General features: G+C 45.2%; 3 protein-coding genes across 6 annotated transcripts in view; 1 reads left to right on the top strand and 2 right to left on the bottom strand.

The window, feature by feature from the left end:
- Nolo (ADAMTS-like no long nerve cord) overlaps positions 1-14,847 on the top strand; it is a 305,721-nt gene extending 290,874 nt beyond the window's left edge. Inside the window, exons 10-24 of one of the 2 annotated variants that reach the window (XM_076321406.1) lie at positions 254-395; positions 559-652; positions 4,443-4,834; positions 6,108-6,237; positions 6,731-6,944; positions 7,195-7,505; positions 7,985-8,112; positions 8,178-8,345; positions 8,572-8,741; positions 8,943-9,032; positions 9,571-10,606; positions 10,863-10,945; positions 11,145-11,534; positions 11,836-11,989; positions 12,250-14,847. In XM_076321406.1, the coding sequence (XP_076177521.1) occupies positions 254-395; positions 559-652; positions 4,443-4,834; positions 6,108-6,237; positions 6,731-6,944; positions 7,195-7,505; positions 7,985-8,112; positions 8,178-8,345; positions 8,572-8,741; positions 8,943-9,032; positions 9,571-10,606; positions 10,863-10,945; positions 11,145-11,534; positions 11,836-11,989; positions 12,250-12,350 (3,603 nt within the window). In that variant the 3' untranslated portion in view covers positions 12,351-14,847. The remainder of the gene's footprint in view (positions 1-253; positions 396-558; positions 653-4,442; positions 4,835-6,107; positions 6,238-6,730; positions 6,945-7,194; positions 7,506-7,984; positions 8,113-8,177; positions 8,346-8,571; positions 8,742-8,942; positions 9,033-9,570; positions 10,607-10,862; positions 10,946-11,144; positions 11,535-11,835; positions 11,990-12,249) is intronic. The other variant, XM_076321407.1, reaches the window with a different exon arrangement.
- A 67-nt stretch (positions 14,848-14,914) lies between these two features.
- LOC143151911 (hydroxylysine kinase) lies at positions 14,915-17,657 on the bottom strand. Of its 3 annotated transcripts, none has more exons than XM_076321409.1 (3): positions 17,169-17,657; positions 16,937-17,051; positions 14,915-16,564 (listed from the first exon to the last, which is right to left on the bottom strand). In XM_076321409.1, exon 3 carries the CDS (start codon positions 16,548-16,550, stop codon positions 15,471-15,473), a length of 1,080 nt encoding a protein of 359 aa, XP_076177524.1. In that variant the 5' UTR covers positions 16,551-16,564; positions 16,937-17,051; positions 17,169-17,657; the 3' UTR covers positions 14,915-15,470. The 3 variants fall into 3 exon arrangements, with proteins under 3 accessions (XP_076177524.1, XP_076177523.1, XP_076177525.1); XM_076321408.1 differs by having other exon boundaries at positions 17,235-17,657; XM_076321410.1 differs by lacking the exons at positions 16,937-17,051; positions 17,169-17,657 and adding an exon at positions 16,688-16,916.
- A 1,108-nt stretch (positions 17,658-18,765) lies between these two features.
- LOC143152476 (IQ motif and ubiquitin-like domain-containing protein) lies at positions 18,766-21,954 on the bottom strand. Its single transcript, XM_076322670.1, has 6 exons — positions 21,532-21,954; positions 21,108-21,335; positions 20,498-21,045; positions 20,206-20,406; positions 19,341-19,719; positions 18,766-19,155 (listed from the first exon to the last, which is right to left on the bottom strand). The coding sequence occupies exons 1-6, from the start codon at positions 21,750-21,752 to the stop codon at positions 19,050-19,052; spliced, it is 1,683 nt and encodes a 560-aa protein (XP_076178785.1). The 5' UTR covers positions 21,753-21,954; the 3' UTR covers positions 18,766-19,049.
- Between the last annotated feature and the right edge of the window lie 17 nt (positions 21,955-21,971).

The raw sequence follows: 21,971 nt of genomic DNA, 5'->3' as shown, positions 1-21,971 counted from the left end.
CCGAGTCAAGAATAATATAGAACCTTCGAACCTGCAATTTCGAGTCTGCTCGACATTCTCGTAGAAAAGTCTTAGCGGTGAATTCTTAAAGCTATCGGTACCGACACTTCGAAGAGAGTACAAGCGGACTCGCGTAACCACCGTGAAGCTTTTCGATCGTGTCTTCGGGTCTCTTTCGTCCGAGTCGTGTCCCCCTTGTCCAGATGCGATTCCTCGTCGGTACGAGATTCACTTTTTCGCGTACGATCGATAGTGTTCCGTGACCTGTGGCACCGGCGTCAGGACGAGAACCATCGAGTGCAGGGACGCTCTCGGTGCCATCTCGAAGGAGTGCGATCTGGTCGAACGGCCTCACACCGAGCAGGAGTGCGAGACAAACATCGCCTGTCCGATATGTAAGTTCTTACCAGTCACCAATTTCCATATACCGAAGTCTAGCATCGGTAACGTTCGGGACGTCGCGTTCGGGTATCGTTCGAGACCCAACCTGACCCCGAGAGGTTGTTCTCGCGCGAAGAACGCGAGTCCAACCCCGTACTACGAAACCTTTTCGTTCAGATGGCGAGGAAATGACGCAGCCGCTGATGCAGCCATACCCACCGCCACCGGTCTCGGAGAAGCTGGTCGATCAACCGATACCCTCGGAATCCACGTGAGTAGAAAATTGCAAAAACAGACACACGGACACGCGACACACTCTCGGATGGCCAGGACGTCACCTCGTCGTCGCGAACAAACCTCTCTAGCCGCCTCGCTACGCGCCTTACCCTTTTACACACGAAACGCGTACAAAAACAAGCTAGGATAGCGTACAGACTATCATCTCCGTCCAAAAAGCGTTCATTTCTTGACGTCAATTGGTCTGTCCCGACAGATATACGAACTACTTTGCCTGTGGCTGGTTGTATCTGAGGTATCCCATTATTGGTGTCTCTTTCTTCTATTACTTTAACTTGTTCTTCTTCTTCTTCTTCTTCTTCTTCTTCTTCGTCTACCTTTTGTTTCTTCCTCTTTCGCTCGCACCAGTACCTCGCTACCACCCCGGTACACTTGCTCTGTTCTTTTTCACGGTTCCTCACCCTCTGCTTTCGCGTCTCTCTCTCTTTCTCTCTCTCTCTTTCTCTCGCTTCTCGCATCCCCCGAACTCCGTCGCCTGCCATCCAGACGATGGTGCAAACCACACCGACGTTCCTCTCCTCCGACCCCCTTCTGGTGGAATTTTTCCTCTATTTTTCTTTGTTACCCGAGCCAATAAGCAAGCCCACTCTATCCCCTCCACCGTGTGTCGGTAGTTTCGTAGATTCCCCGCACGCTTGTGTAACTCACCGCAGAGCCGCCAAGCCCGACGACGCTTCTCCTTTTGGGAGCGAAATCAGGGCTAAGCGAGTTTTAGAAGCATTTGGCCCCGCTACCCTCCAGCCAACTCCCCGGATGACTTTCCCATCGAACGCCTCGCTTTTGCTACCAACCCCTCTCCCCCCTCGTTCGTAGCGAACGACGAAAGTATTCGAACGGTAGGACGGACGAGAGTACAAAAGTTTCGTTTACGTGAAAATTGTAAAATACGTCGCGGTTTAACGGAAACAATTGCACGAGATATCCTTGGAAAGGGTTTGGGAAACATTGGAAAAATTGCTCTGGGAAAATTGTACGATGCGTTCGCAACAGTAACATTTGTACCAACAGTCGAAAAGTATTATCATTCTGCGTATAATACACCTCGAGTACTTGTGTACATTTTCTAAATACTCACGATTGTTCTCGGTGGTAATTGGAACGCTTTAGGTTACGAAGCATCGTGTTTGAAACAAAGTGTCTAAATGTTCCGTATTAGATTTCTCCGAAATGCGAATTGGGTAACTCGGGTGCGTTAAACGAAATGTTTTAGATACTCAACGTATTTAATTCTTTCAAATTGAAGACTACGTATCGTACGATTTTTACGATTCTTCTCATCGATTCGCTCTGTGTACACTATCCTCGTGTCCACCGCTTCCGGTTCCTTGTACCTTCGTTACGAACCCCTCCTCGGGCCCAAAGTTCACGAATTCCAATTTTTGTTAACGCTGGTTCTTTCGTCCGCCTGAACGTTCGCATCGTGCGTCAGCAGGAATATTGTCGCAATTAACGGAGTATAATTCGTCGGTGGATGTTTCCTCTTTCCGAATGGAATTTCCTTTTATCCGCGAAAAAATAGTTTCCGGGACCTAGCGCGACATTTTCTGCTGACGCACAACAGTTCCCCAAGTTGGATCTCGTCCCCGCTTAAATTCAAGGGAAGCTTAATCCCTTTTCCTTTCCTGTTCGTTCTTTTCGCAAACTTTTTCCTGGCTCTTGCTCCTAATGCATTTACGAGATTACGAGATTTACCGTGATTTAATTAGCTCATAACACCGAATGCCGTAGAACAAGCATTAGCATAGACTTACGATGATAATGTTACGTAGACTGGCTACCGTCGTTTCTATCCCCACCCGATGTTTTTTCCAGTTTTTCCGGCTTGCGTTTATTTCGCGGTACTCTCCTGGTAGACTTGGCATGCATAATTTATAACGTAGAATTGTCCCCACCCCCTCACCCCCGTCTCTCTCTCTTTCTCCGGAAAATTTTACACGAGTCTCGGCCAGATTCATCGTCAACCGCGGGAATTGCGTCTCTTTCGCAAGGAAGACTCTCTTGTGTCCCGACGGTTCCCCTTTTTTAGGAAAATTGAATAAAAGAATGCTCAAGAGTCGTAAAAGTTTATCGTTTTCGAGGGAAAGGCGCACGTTGTTTACGATGGTGTCGAATCGGTGGGCAAATACGAAAATCGAAAACGAACGCTCTCTGTCTCTCCTCGGTGGATGTGAATCGAGAACGTTGTTTTCGGCAGGATATTGTTGATCGATGGACAACAACGGGTACTCGAGAATAAGTTTCAATGAGTCGGTTTCGAATCCACGTTGAATCCACTGGGAATAAAAGCGAACGGGCGTAATTCCGGAATAACTGGCCGTTATTTATACGATTCAATCGATGACGGGACAGACGTACATGCACGTCGCTTTATGAGCTACGAACCGGTTGAAAGAGGTTCAATAAATTCTACATCGTGCGCGACGTTTGACTCGAGAATAAAAAAGGAACACACGGACAACCGGATGCATTCCTACAAAGTCGATCCCCGTCATATTTTGTCCGCGTCTCGTCATACAGCCTGGAGAGAAAGTTCATCCGGTCTGAAATTCGAATCTGGATTTTGCATTCGCTGTGAAACTTCACCGAACTCTACACGACTCTCCAAAGTTCCGTCTAGAGGAGAAGGTTTCTTCACCTTTAGGGAACGTGGACCCTTCGAGAGCTCGCTGAAATCGATTGGAATTCGAAAATGTTTGTTCGAAAGTACGTAGGGAAATAACTAAGAAAGGTACAAACATTTCTCTACGTATCTTCGAACAAACGTTCAACGAAAAAGAAAAGTCAATTAGGAAATTATCGAGAGAATCTTACGGTCTAAGAATAAATGGAGAGTCATCGACCGTATATTCGGGCTCGGGCGTAAAATATTCAGTTTACACGGTACGGTAGAAAATATTGCCCACTCAAGGTCACTTCCCCCGCTGCAAATCACACCGAACTCGAGCGTCGCAGTTTGGACACGCCCTCTCGTCGTCGAAGACACGAACAAGACGATGGATCCGAGCATCGGTCTATTATATGTAGATACTGGATGGTTTATTTTGTCGTACGCGATTTCCTTTTTCTGTCTCTCCCGTGTCTCGCTGTTATCGTTTGTTTAGGCATCCAAAGCGAAAGACTGCTTTTGAAATCAGCGTGGCATCGAGACTCGATACCGTTCCCACGAGACATATATATCCTTTTATCGTTCGCGAGTTCGTCTCTTTTATGTAAAGTAATATTTCCACTGAAAATGGATAGTGATCGCTCGATTGAAGACTTTTAAAACGATAGCAGTGAATCGACGACTAAAGTGAAAACAAAACTTCACTGCAGAGACACCGTGCAACGTGGTATTACATATACATCGTGTTTCAAGATTCACCGGTCGCGATTGTTGAGAAAAGACGCGTGTAAAATAGAGTTTTCTTCCTCGTCGTTGCGCCACGCCTTGAATCGAATACATCGTCGGGGAGGGGGCGGAGCGAAGAGACTCGAGGAAAGGGTGGTCGAAACACGGAGTGGGAGTAGTCGCTCGGTGACCCGGAGCGGCCAATACATTCTGCCGCGTCTCGTGAAATTTGCAATCGGGAATCGGCTTTGTTCTCGAGTCGCTGTTAATCGTCGAAACAACGAAAATCGTGATAAAAAGTCCAAAATTAGACGATTCGAGTCACGAGTAAACCCCCGAGACAAGATTCCTGAGCCAGTGAGAAACTCGTAACGGGCTTTGGAAAGATTATGGATCGTTTCGAACGCGAATCATCGAACGAACGACCCTCCAGGTTCATCGCCGACGTATGGTCGCCGTGCAGCGTCACCTGCGGGGAGGGAACGCGACATCGGGACGTCCGTTGTCAAATATTCCTCGAGTTCAGTCGTACCATCGCCAATCTACCGAATCGACAGTGCTCGGGTCCCAAGCCGGCCAAGGTCGAGAAATGCGTGATGGAGCCGTGCAACATGATCGAGAACAGTTTGTCTTACGGCATCGACACAGTCGGTGACAGCGGATACGCCGAGCCCAGTCTTACGGACACTTACAGATCATCCGCGGGAGGTTCCGGAGGAAGCGGTTACGATGGAGGGATCAAGGTCGCACCAGGCAGCGACGTGCAAACCACCTACTCGTGGAAGCAGTCAGGTTACACCCCTTGCAGTGCCACCTGCCTCGGAGGTAAGAGATTTCTTGTTCAATCACTCGTCTCGTGACGAGATTAACTTTCGAGTAGGATAAAAATTCTAACGTACTCTAGGATCGGTAGAAAAAAAAAGACTCGGTAGTAGAGAGAAATTATTTTTGGACAAACTTCGTTAGACCTGGTACTGTGCGCGAGAAGTCCCGCCGAAGGAACGCGAGTCTTATTCGTCAGAATGCAAGGACACGCCTTGCGACACGCCCACTTTCCGCTGTAGCGTACCATCGAGCATCTCGTGAGACTTCTTGCGAGTCGTGCACAGTATTTGGTCCAACGAAGTCCGTGTAACGTTAAAAGTAATTTTATTGTATTTTCGGGACCCTTTCGATTACCGATTCTTCTTCTGTAACTTATCTCGTAACTTAACCTTAATGATCAGACTACTCTAGAGTTAAATGAATGTAAGACGCAAGTCTAGAAATTCGATTACTCGAACGATTTATTACCCGAGCGAAGTATGTCGTCGAAATCTTCCGCGCAATCAATAAGAAGGATCGAGATGGTTCGACGCATAAATGCGATTCCACGTATGGTAAAAAGAAGCTTGCGCAAACTTCGACACGGTTCGCGAGAAAATTCGATAAATTCCCTCCGAAGATGGGACTGAAATTTCATGAAGGCTGCGCGGAAATTGAATGCAAATTCGCAGCGGAGACAAGAAACTCTTTGATCCTTGGTATTAAAAAATAGTATTTCGAATTTTTGCAACTTCTTCGGACAGAGAAACCAACGATAAAAGTATATTTATCCGGTAAAGGCGTGTTGCAATTTTTCCCGTTCTTCGAGTAATTTAACCGATAATTTACCTATTACCGATTGCACTATTCCTCCACTATCGAATTACCCTTTCGAAAATCGTCATCGACTCTCGAAAAATCCTTTAACGGAATTACCTATTCGGTACAAAGCCATTAAATGCCGATCGCTGCTCTGTGAATTCTGTATTCAGTCGTCAGTAATCAGTCGCAAGCATAAGTCAGGGAATTATCAATGATCAGATCAGGAAAGATTAACGGAACTGATCTGCGTTCGTTCCACATAGCGCGTTTAATTATCCGGGATAATTCGACACGATTGTGCAATTAACAGCGCTTAGTAACGAGTCAGCCGATTGAATTGCATCGAATCCGACAGATTAAAGTCGAACGAGCTGTATCGACTTAGCCGTGACAAACACAGAGACATTTCCACCGTGTGCAACGAATCGATCCATGAATCGACGGTTATCGACGTGTACCTTTGATCTTGTAGGTTTTCAAGAGCTGATAATAAATTGCGTACGAGACGACACGGGGAAAACCGTGATGCCGTTGCTGTGCACATCGGAGACCAAACCGGAAGCCAGGATAAGAGTCTGCAACGATCATCCTTGTCCCCCCAGGTAACGAGAAACCACAGTATTAATTAAAATCGAGAGAAATTAACCGCCGGGTAGGGGAGAGCCGACGATCTCCGGATTCGAGATATAAAATTGAATCCTTCGTTTGCCGGAATTCTGATCGATTAATTAAATTAAGGTAATCGTCGGAAACGTATTCGTGTTCCCAAGAGATATTAATTTTCGATCGAATCGTTTTCCAAATTCGTGACGAACGTCTTACCCGAGTTCAATGTTCGATCGAATCGATCGATAGCTCGGTGAAAAATTTTGCCACGTTCGCGATAATTACAAAATTTTGCCATCGTTCCTAGATGGATCAAGATCGCGTTCAGAACAGATTCTTTCTATTTCTGTATTTCGAAACAATCGTCCCTGTACGAGGAACGAGATCGTGCGGTTCGTTGGAAAAAGTTCTCCCCCGTCTGGCCCGATACCGTTTCAAGCATCGTGTCGTCGGTGAACCTGATTATTGCAATTAATTTCCCGCCCGCAGATGGAATTACAGTGATTTCTCGCCGTGCATGAGCCCATGCGGAATCGGTATACAGACACGCGACGTCACGTGTATACACGAAGTGATACGAGGCTCCACAGGTAAGGCAGTCCCTGTGCCAAACCACATGTGCCCACAACCACAGCCGGCCGACAGACGATACTGCAATGTATGGGATTGCCCGGTTGAATGGAGTACCGGCGAATGGAGCGAGGTACTTTCTGTCTATTCGGTGAATTAAGCGATCCAAATTGGATCGAAAATCGAATTATCGCGATTACCTTCGGTCTGAACTCGATCGTAGGAAAATTCGGGGGTGGAGGTATCGCGCGGTCGAGGTACCGGTGCATCGAAAATCGTTGATGCGCGTGGTGCACGAAGAAAATCGTTGATCAAGTTTCACGAACGGGAACTATTGACGATAAAGAGTTCGAGAATCGGACATTATCGAGCGTGTGTTTCAGTGTTCGAGGACCTGCAACGGTGGCGTGAAGAGACGCAAAGTGGTTTGCGGGCAAATAATGGCCCAGGGGCACGAGCAGAGCCGCGAGGATCGCGAATGCCCCTCGAAGAAACCAGCCACCGAGGAACCCTGCAACACCAGATCCTGCCACGACCTGAACTCCGGTCCCATGCCGATCATCTCCAGCCAGAACACCACGTACAATCAGACCGATCTCAACGCCGAGGTGAATCTGAAAATCGGTGGGATCGCCAAGGTCTTCCAAGGCACGCACTCCATCAAGATACGTTGCCCCGTGAGGAAGTTCGACAAGTGAGTAGTTTTGTTCTCCGTTCGGCAACACCGTTATTACTCAGTTCTATCGATGAAAGATCGATTCCTCGTTACTTTTTTCGTTTCGTGTCTACGATTAATTAATTCATAGTTTCTTCCAACTTGAAGACAGTTGCTTTAACGCGGCTACTCTCGAGCTGGTGGAACCGAGCGCAAAACCATCTTGGCTTACAACAGGCTCGAAACACTTCCAGCCTGTAATAGAATTGAAACGCTTTTAACACCTAAAGGGTGTACCAACTTCGAAGAGCTTTCAAACACTCTCAATCTCTGTTAAAATGGAAACGCTTCGGACCCTTCGACCCCTTTAGCCTACAGTAGAATCGAGACACTTTCAAATATTAACCCTACGATTCACGGTAGAACCGAAACGTTTTCAGACTCGAGTCTCTCGGTGTACATTAAAATCGCCTGATTCTCGAAACGAGACCACGGTCTGTACTGGAACACGCTTTCAGATCGCTGATCAAATGGACCAAGGACAACAAGGAATTACGCAGATCGAGGAAATACAAGATCAGCAGGAAGGGGGCGCTGAAGATAAACGTCATCACGGACGTGGACTCGGGCGTGTACGCGTGCATAGGTAAACAGGCGGCGCTCGGCTACGAGTGAATTCGGCTTCGAGTACAATGTAAATTTTCGTTCCAGCTGGCAGCTCGCACGCGGAGACGCGGCTGATCGTAAAATTTCGTTCCAAGGAGCAGATAAGCAGCGAGGAATATTTACGACTGAGCAATTCCGTCCACCTGCAACGAAACACGAACTTGGACTCGGCGCCGGCGAACTCTGGCGAGAGTCTGTACACCGATCGGGCGGGTAAAAAATTAATTATATCCCGATTCGTCGAACAGTGATCGAGAATACTATACCACGCGTTGTCGATTACACTGTGCACCGTACAATTTCCATTACGGTCTATCGAACGTGTTTAGAGACTGAATTTGTACGACGCGAGGAATCAGATATCGGGAAAGTCGCGAGTCGCGACGGTAATTGAAACTTCAAACGAATCCCTTTGGCACTACTTTCGTTTTTTCTGCAGCTGCTTACGGGAATCGTTTCGCCCCCATAGACAGCGAAGATTTGAGCCACGAGCGAGCAGTGCCCAGTAAAACGACGTCGAAACCCCATCAGAGGAAACAGAAGACCAGCCCGACACCACCGGATTCCACGATCATGCACAAGGAGCACACAGTCACCTCCCAGAATCAGGTAAGATCGTTAGATCGAAGCTTCGAGAATAAATTTGCTTCCCTAAATTCCACCTGGTGAAATATTATCGAAAGATTACTACTCGCTCGACGAACGCATAGTGAATTAATTCTCCGTCTATGATTCTTTACTTTCCTGCTTCCTATATGCGTGGACAAAATCTTTTCACGGTGGTGGATATCTGCGGTGTGAATGTATCAGCCGGGTTACCACGAATCCGTGGAGTCTACTGCATCGTCAAGTGCCTCTACTCTCGTACCGCACTTAACTTATTTTATATCGAGCTTAAAGGTGAGACAATCCGAGCAATTTACACAACCAGGACTAATCGTCGATCGTTAAGTTTCCCATCTTCCGGATTTTCGTTTAAAAAAAATTGTGAAACCTCTTCGAGATTGTTGCATCTCCTCCTTTAACTCTCCCTTCTCGCTCGTCTTCACTCGGGATAAAACACATCTCCGTCGTCCAAGCGCCCATCATCTTTGTAAATATTCGTGTATCGTCACGTTCAACGAAACGAACGCGGGACCAAATGTTCCGCGACAATTTCATTTTCCCGCGACTCATCCTTCCACGCGTTTTTTACCTCGACAAGATATCACGTGTGTCTTCATTACCGTGTAAACGTTACGTAAAGAGAAACGCAAGCCGCAGTGTTCTGCGATAATTGCGTTCTCTCCACGACTCTACCTTCTACTCGTTTTTACCTCGAGAAAATATCTTTATCGCCCGAAAACTCGCGCGTGTCTCCTACTCGTCGTATAAATATTCATGTTGTTGCGCGCAACGATAAACGCGGACCTTGTGATAATTGTTAATTTTCCAACAGGAGTACTGGCCGTTCCAGAGCGATCCCACTTCCGGAAGGTCCCACAGAACCGCCCCATTGACGTTCGTCGACGAAACCCAAAAGGAAACGGTCGCCGCGAAACGCACCATGCCGGACAGGACATCCGGTCTGAGGTATCAGAACGTGGAGGAGAACTTGGACACATTGTACCGCAACACTGCCATACCGGACGAGACCTTCGGACCGGACGAGGAGAGGATCTTCATCAACGTCGATTCCTACGACTTGGACGAGTCGATGTTCGGTCTGCAACACAACGATCCGGTGAAGATCACACCTGTTGACGAGAAAGACGATCCAGGGACACCAACCAGCCCCGAGATCGACTACGTGGAGGAATCCCTGAAAAACGTGAAGAGACAATGGCAGAACATCCCGGATGTTAACGGCCACTGGAACTCCACGGCCAAGGATCGACGCAAGGAGACCATGAACGCCGAGACCACTTCGGATGGTATCGGTTTGGAGGTGTATTACATTCCAGACTCGAGCTCGGACCACGACACGTCCGTAAAATCCCACAGGCAAGGCACCAATCGGAGAAATCGCGACAGTTCCGAGACCGAGCACGTTTTCTCCACGATGTCGCTGAAAGGTCTCGACGACTCGAGGAAAGCGAACACCAAGGACGAAGAAACCGAGGTATTGGACAGAACGGAGGATTACGGCGAGATCCTCGAAGAGGAAATGAAGAAACGAAGGTTCCACGTGGAGAACGACACCGTAGACGATGGTGTGGATCGAACAGCCAGTAGCAGAGACCTGGAGGAGGATCTCAGCGATTTGGCGTCCACGGAGGATCGAGGATCGATCTCAACGGAGAAGAACCAAGAGGCGAAGAACTACTCGGCCGACGAGGATCGCGACACCGCCTCGGAGGACACGATCGATTTTCGAGAACGATCGATGAACGAGGAGACACTCAAGACGAACAAATCGCTGGATGTCGTGGCTAGCACAACGAATGGACCGAACACCACCATCGAGTCTACAGTAGCCTCGCTTACCATGTTAGGTAGAACATCACATTGAACGTTATTACCATTCGAGTTAGTCGAGTTATGTATTGTTCGTTGCGTCGAACAACGTGGTAAAGTCGAATCAATTGTTCGTCAACGTTACATTCTCCGATATCCCTTTTAGCACTGTTCAACGAATAATTGACGCGACTCTGTTACGTCGCTCGATGAAACCAAGACATACCTCTTCCACAAAACTATTCCACTATGACACTGTAAATTATCACCTCTGATCGAACTGAAAATGTATAGATACCAGCGAAGACCTTTTATTCGAATGGGTGATGACGGATTGGTCCAAGTGCTCTCAAAATTGCGGAGGAAGCGGATTCCAGGTAATGAAATTTCCGATCGGACAACCGAGTCTCTCTAGGTAGACCTAGTTTACTTTAATCTTGTCGCGAGTATCTCTGAAACTAAGACTTGGGAAGAAGTTGTTCGCCTTAACGATATCCGCAACGAGTCGTCCATGCTTGTGATAGTTAAAAAGAAAAAAGCGAATCTACTAATAAAATTGTTTTCGCGTGTGTCAAGTTGCGCGAGGCCCAGTGCACGGTACGTTCGTTGAAACCACTTGGAAATTCAACACGCACCTCGGTACTACGAACTGTGATCAGAGCTGCATTGTGCGAGGACGCGGGACACCCTATGCCCCAGAAGGTGAGACCATGCGGATTCGGTAAATGTCCCCAATGGCACGCAACCAAGTGGTCCCCGTGCGAGACGTCCAGGTGTTTCAATTGGAAAACAGCGATGCAGAGACGCAACGTGACCTGTCGTTTGATCGAGGATACGGAGAACGGGCAACGAAACATCACGTTACTCGATCAGAACAAATGCGACAACACCACCAGACCCCTACAGAGGCAAGAGTGTTACAACGACGCCTGCAAGGGAGTCTGGAGAGTCGGTGAATGGTCCGAGGTACGTTCTTCGTCGATCTTAAAATTGTTTAACTCGCTTCCAAGGTTGTACGATTTGTTTAACTCTTTCCGGTCGGACGTTTCGTTACGAAGACATCTTCGAGATAAACGGGAATCGTTCTCGAAAGCAAAATGTCTAATACATTTTCGTATTTTAGTTTCGATGTTAAAGTGTCAGCTCTGTAACGACACGAGAGCTTATTCGATCTTCCTACCGCTCTTTGCGCAACACATCCGTGAAGTTTCACGGTTCAAACCGTGACTGTAAAGTTTGCAAAATATTCGCTAATTAATGTCTACAGTGCACGGCGTCCTGCGAGGAAGGCGGGATCAAGTACAGAATCCTGCAATGCGTTTGGTACGGAACGAAGAAACCAGCCGGGAACGCGTGCAGGGACATCCCTCGACCGCCTGTCATGAAGACGTGTAAAGGTTCATCGTGTCCTCAAGTGTCCAGTAAGACACTCCTGATGAAATCTGCGACACTCGGCTAGAAAAATAACAGTATTCGAAAATGGCTGTGTTTGGTACTCGACGAACAGGAAGAATGTCCGCGTGGACGACCATCACGAAGAGTCAGGGCACAATAATTATTTAGGGAGAGTCTCGTTTCGCTTAACCTAAAACGAATCTTCGTGTGTACGAGGTGGTTAAATACGGCCATCTTCGAGTACTGTTCTCTCGGAAAAATCAACCGATATCCACGATGCTTCCAGACGATTGCAAGGACCAGACGCCACTGTGCAGCAGGGTGAAGACGATGAACATGTGCAGGGTGTTCCCCTACCAGAAGCAGTGCTGTCGGTCGTGTCACTAGGTTCCCGAAGCAATCGGTAACGATTGTTGCGCGAAAGATAAAAAAGATCAGGTCGTAATCGACGCGTCGAGAAACGCGCGAAGGAAGTACGTCGGTACAAGGCAACGAGTACGAGGATTGTCTTCGCGGCGTTTTTTCGGTACGCGGCCCGTAACACCGATTTGTCCGCGAATAGACGAAAGAGGGAAATAATTCAAAAAAACAAAAACAAAAAAAAATAATGAAAATGGGGGAAGGGGTGAGAGAACCACCACCTTCTCGCGGTTGAACGTGTTCGACTCATCGAGCGAACGTTCGTCCGGCAACTACGGATACGTAAGAAAGACATTCAAGACATTCAAGAGCGACCAAAATTACTTCCGTTCGTAATTGTACCCCGTAAAATCCTTCCTGCGTGTCTCCCCCCACAGCGCTTCGCGCCGTGCCCCCTCGAACCAAACGTTGCACCTATTCGCGTCCAAGTACCGAGATTCTTCGCGCGACCTCCCCCGAAACCCCAGTAAGAATCTGATTCCTAATTGTGTGCTAATTAAAGCTATAATTTTCAAACGCGTGTAACGCGTTAGTTTGGCACCGTTCCTAATTGCGCACGCTCGTGACCCGAAGGGGGGGAATAGAACGAAGTGAATCCTGGCGTACGTCCAAAAGAAGAAAAAGGAGAAGAGGGGGGAGGGGGAACAAAAAAAAAAGAAAGAAAAGAAAAGAAAGAAAAAGAAGAAACACGGAGAAACGAAGCACGAGAAATTATATTGTTGACGTTGAACGAGAACGGGGAATAAGTAGAAAATGTAATTGTATCCTGAAAGGAGAGCGAAGCTGTCGCGCGAGCGATTCAAAGACGAGCTTCGAAGCTTATTCGAATATTTTACGGAACGAAACTGTTACGGTGGAGGGGGTGAGGTGTGTGTAAATGTATGTGTGTGTGTGCTGAACGGTACAGCCATGTCTCTCGACCGCGCTCCGCAAAAAAAAAAAAGGACGTCACGAAAAATTCGTTCTTCGAGGCTTTATTTTTTTACGTACTCTTCGACCACGCACGACTCCGCTCGATTGGGTTTCGAAAAAGAAATGAAAAGAAAAAGAAAGAAAAAAAAGAAAGAAAGAAAGAAAAAACGCGCGGCGGAATCATTCAAACCGGAAGACTGAAACGCTCTACGCTTCTTCTGTAAGCTGTTCTCGGTGTTCGTTTCCCAGATCCGGGCACCAACGAAACGATCTCGCGAACCACTTTTTCCGTTATCCGTATTCGTCCCGAAAAAAAAGAAAAGAAAAAAAAATAAGAGTCTTCGATATACATTCCGCGCGTACCGTTCCGTACAGGTTTGTTACTTTGTTAACGTTTCCTCGGGAGTATAAACGATATATGGCGGTATTTATTGCGACGTTACCTCTGATTTCGACGATGCAAAGTATAAATTATATTAACGAACGACGGGGATGTTGAGTTATAACGAAATGATAAAGAAGAAAAAGTTATTGAAGTTACTAACGACATAAGTTAAATAAATGAATTATTACGCGCCTGCGGGCGCCTCGTCGGGCGTACGTAAGCCAATAGATTCTAAGCAATAAAATTATATAGGTACTGTAATATACTATTTTGTTAATAACCTCTGGCGAAAATTCGTTAACATGACGTTCCATTGTTTAGTCGAGACACCTCGATGGATTTACTTGCGCGACCATTTACGAACAATCTCGACCATGAGAATATCAATGATTACTCTCTTGCGCTGTTTAATTTCTCTTCCATATCGACGCGAATATAATACGTACGTGTATAAGAAAAAACGTCTACTTCGTTCGAGCACGAAACACGGATCCATGCAGAGTTTTCAGTTTCTTTTTTTTTTTTGTACAGTGATTTTTCCAATTTGCATTAATCTCGGTTGTTGTACGGTATTGTGAACAGATTTTCGCTATCAACGAATTTGCCTCGACACAGCTAGACAGTTTGCCAAAACGAGCTGACGTAAATGAAATGAGATATAAATAAATTAGTATATTATTGAAATCGAGATAAAAAGAAAAAAAATATATATATATATATACATACACACATATATATATTACAAGCTACGTAAATAAGATGAAAGCGCACGCGGATAAAAAAAAAAAAATTAACTTCTACACCTTAAGCGCAGGTATGAGCGTAATTATTCAGGATCGAAGTATAATATATTGTCTTACGGTATAACTTACGTGCAAATTCTGTACATTATCGATATATTTCGACAAAGATTTTAGTCGGTACTCAAGTCCTCGGTAATTGTTATTCGATCCAATTACACACAACGTACGCGTTTCTTTAATGTCGTCTGCCAGTAAACACAATTTCCCGAATAATTGATTTCCGATACCCGCATTTTTGTATATACCACGATCTAGTTATGTAAAGTGACTCCACACTATTATACGAAGAGCATTATTGTTCATTATATCTATGTAAATATGTAACTGCCTAAATACGAATAAAACCAGAGGATATATCACTGCACAGTACCTTAAATAATTTCTCGACAGCTTTGATACGATATGGAGACCGCGAATAATTTACAACCCGCTGTCCGTATTAAATTTATTGCTCAACGAATTGACAACGGTGTACAGACGGCATTAATAATTGACGATACAAAATTGACCGTAACGATGCAAACGGTATAAAATGCTCAGCAGCGCTATTACTACGTTTACAGCTATGTTAAACCTACCCTTATTGCTATACAATACCACTCTCAGCACTGAGCAAACGGAGCACTCGCACCTCGCTTAAAGGACCCCGTACACTCATTGTTAATCGCATCCGCATTTTATAACAAATAAACAAACGTAATTGTACCAGCCACGATATCCAGTTTCTTTCAATGTACTCTTAAAACTATTCGTACTATTCTTGTGGTAAATTTAAATCGGAAACCACATCGACGGAATCATGATATGCCGTAAAATGTGGTTTCTCGAAAAATATAAATTCTTAAAGCACGTACTACATCGTAATGACCGCCACCTGAACATTTTTTAATTACCAGAGACCCCCCCACGATCTTCAAAAGCGACCCTGTTGCTGCAATCCGTCCGTAAATAAAAGTTCAAGTTCCTCTTAACCATCGTCTTCGATCGTCATATCAAGCCCCAAATACGGAGCACTTCCTCCTCGTCGATGGGCCAAAGTTTCTTCAGCAAACTCCATCCGGATTTCTGCGTGACGAGCAGATACTCGTTCTGGGGATCGAGGACGTGAGAGTAAGCGCCCATGACGAGACTCTGACAGATCCTCGCGCAGACGGTGATCTTCAGGACCCTCTTCTCCAGTTCCGTCAATTTTCGAACGTCCTGGTAGCCTTCGATCACGTGTTTGCCCATCGTCACGTCACCCGCCTGGAGTATCATGTAACACAAAGCGATGGCCAACTCGAAGACGAGACAGGTCTTGTGAGCGTCTCCGAAATCGATCACCGCGGCGATGTCTGTACGGTTCGGGCACATCACGATGTTCTGTTCGTTCAGATCGCCGTGAACGATGCTCTGCTCGAGCAACGGGATTATCCTCAGCACGTCTCGCTCGAAGACTTGGATCACCTGGTGTGCGAGCAGCCTTTCGTGGGTGTTGCTCACCGCGTAAGTGAACTGACGCAACTTGGGCACCGAGCTCAACATCCACACGGTGTTGTGGTCGTCGTAGACCGGATGGGAGAAACCCATGAGAACGTGGTCCAGCTTGGCCGTGAAACTGCCCACGTTACGGAGCAACCGATCGGTGATCGGTACGCGATGCAACAACTCGCCAGGACGATAGATCAGCAGCTTCACCGCGTAGGTGTCCGTGAAACCGTCCACGGTCAACGTCTCCAGGGAGTAGTAGGTCCCGTTGATGTTTTCCACCGGCGCCGGGCAAGTGACGTTCCGTTGGTTCAGGTAAATCAACATCTCGGTCTGTGCGTCCAGCACCCGACACTTCTTCGAGTCCAGCGAGTTGACGATCTTCAACACGTAGCCGTGCTCGCTGACGACAACGGCGCGGGGATTTTCGCGCGAAACCTCGCACATTACGTGGTAGTTTCTATCGTCGTACGCGTTCAACTCGGTCACTCGGGTCACTTTCAATCCGTAAAGCTTCTCGAGGAGGTCCGTGGCCAATTGATCGCTACCCGGTGGACGTATACGTTGACCGGGCATCAACGCTGGTACTTCTCTCTCCATTCTTCGGGCTGTCTCTGAAAACGTTTCAAAGGATGGTAAAATGGAAAATTGTTCGAGTAACCGATGCAACGGACGAATCGTAAGGGAATTCCGGTAGTTGCTAGCACTCGAAACAGGGTACTTTCTACGGTACTGACATCTATCGATCACCCAACTAGTCAGTAGTTCGTCGTTCTCCCTGATCTTGGCAATCTCCGTTTTCAAATCGCTCCGTGTGTTTCGTTCACGAACGTAATCTTACGACGGTGGTCGAGACGGTGTGCAGAGAGATTAAAATGTTTGCCTCGGTATCGAGCGATTTTACACGAAGAACGATCAAGGAAACGTTTCCTCGCGTACGAACACCCTGTATAATCAAAATACAGCAAACGAGCAATTCTAATTACCGTTTATTTGTCTCTGTCCGCAATTATCTTCTACCTGAGCGCGGAGCACGATTCAATAATAGTATCTTTGGACATCGTTAGGTTCATTCATCTGTGTACCTGTTCCAATTGTGCACTAAACGATCAAACAAAGAGATAAGATTAGACGAGAAAACCTTGTGCGCGCGTTTATCGCTGGAAGAACGATAAGACGAGAGCGTTTCAAAATTTTAAACAAATTAGAGAATCAAACCGGTTCGTTTCCTTTCCGAATTTGTTTTTAATCGAGAATCGTCACACACTCCTGCCTCTCTCTTACCTACACGAGGGATTCGTTTCGAAAGTACGAACAGCTCGTCGGGTTCGCGAACACGAACTCGAGAAGTTGACCGTGAAGTATGAAAACAAAAAAATGAAAACGAAGTGTCCACCACCGATCCGTCGAGAAAATTCCGAAAGTGTATAATTATGTTCGAAATTCTATTCGAATGCCTTCGCTCCGAGAATAGATACGTCGCCACGAAACGAGAGACGCGCACCGCGTACGAAGTTCGGGAAGCAAACTGTACTGATCGCCGTACGCAATAAATGCAGTTGACGCTCAATCAATTTCACCGGTAGGGCGTAAATGCGCGATGATTGAAATTTATGTTGCTCGATGAGCACAATGTCTCGAAGCAACGGTTCTCAAACTTATCGCTCCTCAGGGTCCTTTACGATCCAACCGTACGGGTTCTGTTATTTATCGATGTTTATCGTGTTAGAACTTGAACCTTGTCGATGTATAATATCAAATTTAAAAACTTTGTGGCTACAACTACATAATTTGATAAATATATGATACTAAATCACCGTAACTTGGGATATTGTTTGATATTTGTACAAAGCTCTTTAACATCTGGCTTTAGAGAAGACAGTTCTCGTGGCTGGATCTGTTTCGACACTTTGTTCCTGTTAAGACACGAAGTGTAGCATAAACGTTTCGCTTTATGGGAGTTGGTAACCAAAAATCTAGTGGTTCCATAGGCCACCCTACAGCGGTGATTCTGGGAATCACGTTCAACCACTGGAAGCGATACAATTAAGAGAATGTCTCTCCCCGAAAGGGAATCCCCTTACAGAGTGTGCAGAGTTGCTGTTACTAGCACAAGGATTGTTGCTTCTTAGAAGTACAACGCTTACAGTTCGAGTAGACACCGAAGTTGTATTTTCTGCTAAAGGTTCGATATTCTTAAAGAAATTTCTTAAACGTTAATATTTCACGCCCAATCTGTTCAAGAGACTATAATTCGTTCACCAAGTTTCAATTCTTCCTACGAGTACGATCGATTCGTTGAAAAATTATTATGGACACAGTCGATGCTTCGGTAACACGATATTCACAATCATTACTTGTACGATAGAGACTGTTAGTAATTATTTTAGTTACTGTCCGATAAAAATGATTAATAATTATGATTAATAAAGATCAAGATATAGAGAAGTTTGTAAAGGTTTAAGGTTTCGATAAATTTTTATTCTCAATTGTAATTATTATTAATATTTATGCATTTTCTAAATGTACCGTTACATTTTGCATGTTATTTATGCATTATAAATCACTTAATTAGTGTATGTATATATATATATATATATATATATATAGAAATTTTGATTGAGTTTCAAAGTAAGAAATGGTTACTCGGCTGTCTTTTAAATAATTGAAGTTTTGAAACATGGAAAATGATAATTATTTATTTGACACGTTAATGTGACATTTCTTTAAAATTCGTTTTGTTCGTAAGAACGTTGTTTCTCTTTGGAGAAGTAAAGAAATTTCAAGGACGACAAGAATCGAACATCGAAAGAAATATGATTTCTCTTCTATCAGAATATTTAATAAATTTTAAGTTTCGTTTTGTGTACAATATGATAAGTAAATTTATTTTACTCCTAGACAGAAAAATCATTGAATCTTCTGTAAGTAGTTTAGCTTTTTGTTCAATGATTGGTTACATTGCGACGCACATTATGTAGTTTCAAAAAATATAATTTCCACACGAACGAAAGACAATTCTTAAAGTTTTAAGACACCCATATTGCATTCGGCTATTCGGAACACTTTTGTCGAGTGTGTTTCACGTACATTTTCGCGTTACGTGAAATTATAATCGTCCACTTTAATTGCCGGCTTGTACACCAATTTATCTTCAATATCGTGAAACATTTCTCGGAACTTGTTCTCAAATTTTCTCAAGTGTCTGCAACGAATTGAAACGATGCGTTATTTCCACTTCTCGATCATCTTAGCAGTCTTTATCGAAACAACATTGAAAGATAGACATTGTTCATACCCTTCAACATTTTCCTCTACAACTTTCCCCTATCGTCGTCAAATTACACGACCCCTTTCTATACAAAAATAATGCTAAAAGCGTACACCTACTTAAATTGGTTTCTCGCTAACTCATGGGACAATAAAATTTGCTCGATCAGGGGCTTCGAGTAGACAGACGCAAGATCCTTGATCCTGCAATGGACCTCGGCTTCCTCTATCGTCAAAAGGATGCAATTCCACGGCGACCATTCCTTGTTCGTGTCGTATCGAATCATCCTCAAGACGAACAAGTCCCTGTTCTCGCTGACGATCGAGTGGCCGTGCCACAAATTGTTCACCAGGTGGTACATATCGTGTTTTTGCATCATGAATGCGATCGCTGAACAAGGATCCCTTGCTTTCTCGTCGGAGCGCACGCAAGTTAGAAGATACATGTAGGAATCGTAATTCACGTGCATAGTATTTCGCTCGCGCAACCAGGTGCAAGCTTGAAACGATTGTACATTATTTTTAGTTGCTTTGTCCGTCGAATAGCCCGTCTGTTAAAACATTCTTCAAGGGGGCTTAGCGAGACAAAACGGTAGTGGTCAACGTAAACGCGATAGAATCTCGACACTTGTGAACCTCGTTCGTTGCATCGTATTGACTAACTCTAACATCTATTTTTCTAAAAGTTGATCCAGTTCGATCAAGCGAGAGTGAAATTCGATGAAGTTTTCGATGAATCCGAGGATGGACTTTAAATTCACGAGCAATCGGCGAGTCGGTTGATGTCACCAGACACGGAATGGAAAGTGGTGGGGGACGGGACTGTGCCGATTGCACACTCCGGTTCACGCATGCGCGTTTGGAGTCTCGTTCTCGCTTGGCCGAGCTGTACAGTCATTTAGCAACGAGCGATTTCCTTGTTTGAAATTTCCGCGCAGAACCCATTGAAGAATATTTCGACCTACGGATAGCACGATACAGGTACCAATGCAAGTGGACAGCCTTGTCATTCTCCCATGAACCGTGAACTTGTTATACGGAAGCAGTTTCGAGCAACTGTGACACATTCTCGTCCTACCCACGACAGGTTCACGCAGCTTTTCATCGTCCACGTTCTTACAGAAATCTTTGTCGTCGTTCTGGCAACAACACGAGTGCGACGACCGTACGAAGTACAAATAACTGTCTGCGTTGTCGAACGAGAAAAGATATCACGGTTTACAGAGCGTCGCAAGCAACAATATAGGATCACAGGTCCCACGAATTTACTCTCTTACAAGCTATTCTTTCCCTGAAATAATTCAATGACATGTATTTCGTCATTCCTCGCGACAGATAGTCCAGTTCTTCGTCCAGAAGTCGAATCAAGTGGAACACGGCGACGCAGTTGTGCACTTCCAACGATTTCTTCAGCATCGTCAGTATCTCCATGCGTTCGCCACGCGTGACGCTGTAGTCCGTCAACGATTCGTAAATAGTCTTCAGCTCCCGCGCTCTTTGATTCCTCATGGTGACCATTTTCACCAGCTTCCCCTTGTAACCGTGCCAGGACACCGACTTGCAGTTGATCGTCAGAAATTTCACGCGTTTCTGAATCCTGCAACGGTTCCTCAATTTCTGCCTGTTCCGATCAATCGCGTTCAACATCTCCACAGTTTTTTCCAAGATCAAATAATTCTCCGCGCATCTTGCCGCGCGGAAGAAACGTTTCTTGATGGAAGCGAGGCGATCGTGTCGCCATTTCTCCACAATATCGTACAGCATATCAAAATCCAGCCGAGACTTGGGATCGATTCGTCGAAGAATTTCCTCTTGATGTCTTTTCCTGTAAACAATCGAAGACGTATCGTTTACAAAGGAATCCATTGCATTCAAATACGTACGTACTTGTATATTATCGCCTTTTCTTCCTCGTACTTTTTAGAATTCTCGACCAGCTCCCGGTACTGTCTCGCGAACTCTCTGATGTGCTTCAGCAACTTGTACATCCTGTAACTCCTTTGAATAATTCGTGCCTTCTCGTCGTAGCCTATACGCCGTATCATTTCATTGTGGGTTTCGTAGGGTTTCGATGTCAAGTACTTGTCTGATTCGTTCGATATAAAACAATCCGATCTGAATAGAGACAAAGAAGACATTTAAAAAAACAAAATAAGATACAAAAAATGTTGAATTAATGTTATCAAAATTATTCCACTGTAAAACCATGTGTAACCGTTCAAGAAAAATATTGTACCGCGAATAACGAAAAACGCGATTTTATTGTATTGTATTCGAGCGATAAAGAGAAAATTTGGACAGAATACCGTACCGACACATTTGTGTGGGATGATCACATGGTGTTTGTGTTTCCTTGTCTATCATCCAGATGTATTGCACAAATCTGGTGCATGTTTCTTTTGTTAGCATTTTCAGTGTCTCTGTCTGAGTCTGGACATTTAAATATATCACGCCAGTGCATTTATGCCGCCATCCGCCTAAATAGGGTCTCATTGCTTTTGAATCTTTTACCGTGTCTCGAGCGCAAACCATTTTGTGAAATATTCTTCACTCGGAAACAAACGGACCAGAATTCATTAAATCGGAGATATTCGTCTACTTAAAATGACAGAAAATTATTTCACTCGATTTTCGGGAAATTATCAAATCGAGGATCGAGTTCAGTTTTCAGCATAAAATAATCTGCTGTTCATTTTTCTTTGTTTGCAAGTATGTATAGTACAGATATGGTGTAGTTCGTAATCGTTTTGA

Source organism: Ptiloglossa arizonensis, chromosome 10 (assembly GCF_051014685.1).
Source record: "Ptiloglossa arizonensis isolate GNS036 chromosome 10, iyPtiAriz1_principal, whole genome shotgun sequence".
Taxonomy (NCBI): Eukaryota; Metazoa; Arthropoda; class Insecta; order Hymenoptera; family Colletidae; genus Ptiloglossa; species Ptiloglossa arizonensis.
Note: the sequence above shows the minus strand (reverse complement) of the source record. Positions and strands in the feature narration are given on the sequence as shown.

Bases quoted from the DNA above. Each gene is read 5' to 3' on its own strand.
- LOC143151911 (XM_076321409.1), bottom strand. From the start codon at position 16,550: ATGGAGAGAGAAGTACCAGCGTTGATGCCCGGTCAACGTATACGTCCA.
- LOC143152476 (XM_076322670.1), bottom strand. From the start codon at position 21,752: ATGGTTTGCGCTCGAGACACGGTAAAAGATTCAAAAGCAATGAGACCC. The intron at 21,046-21,107 runs GTACGTACGTAT...GATTGTTTACAG, and splicing joins GAAAAGGCGATAATATACAA to GAAAAGACATCAAGAGGAAA. The intron at 20,407-20,497 runs GTAAGAGAGTAA...TCGACAACGCAG, and splicing joins TTTCAGGGAAAGAATAGCTT to ACAGTTATTTGTACTTCGTA.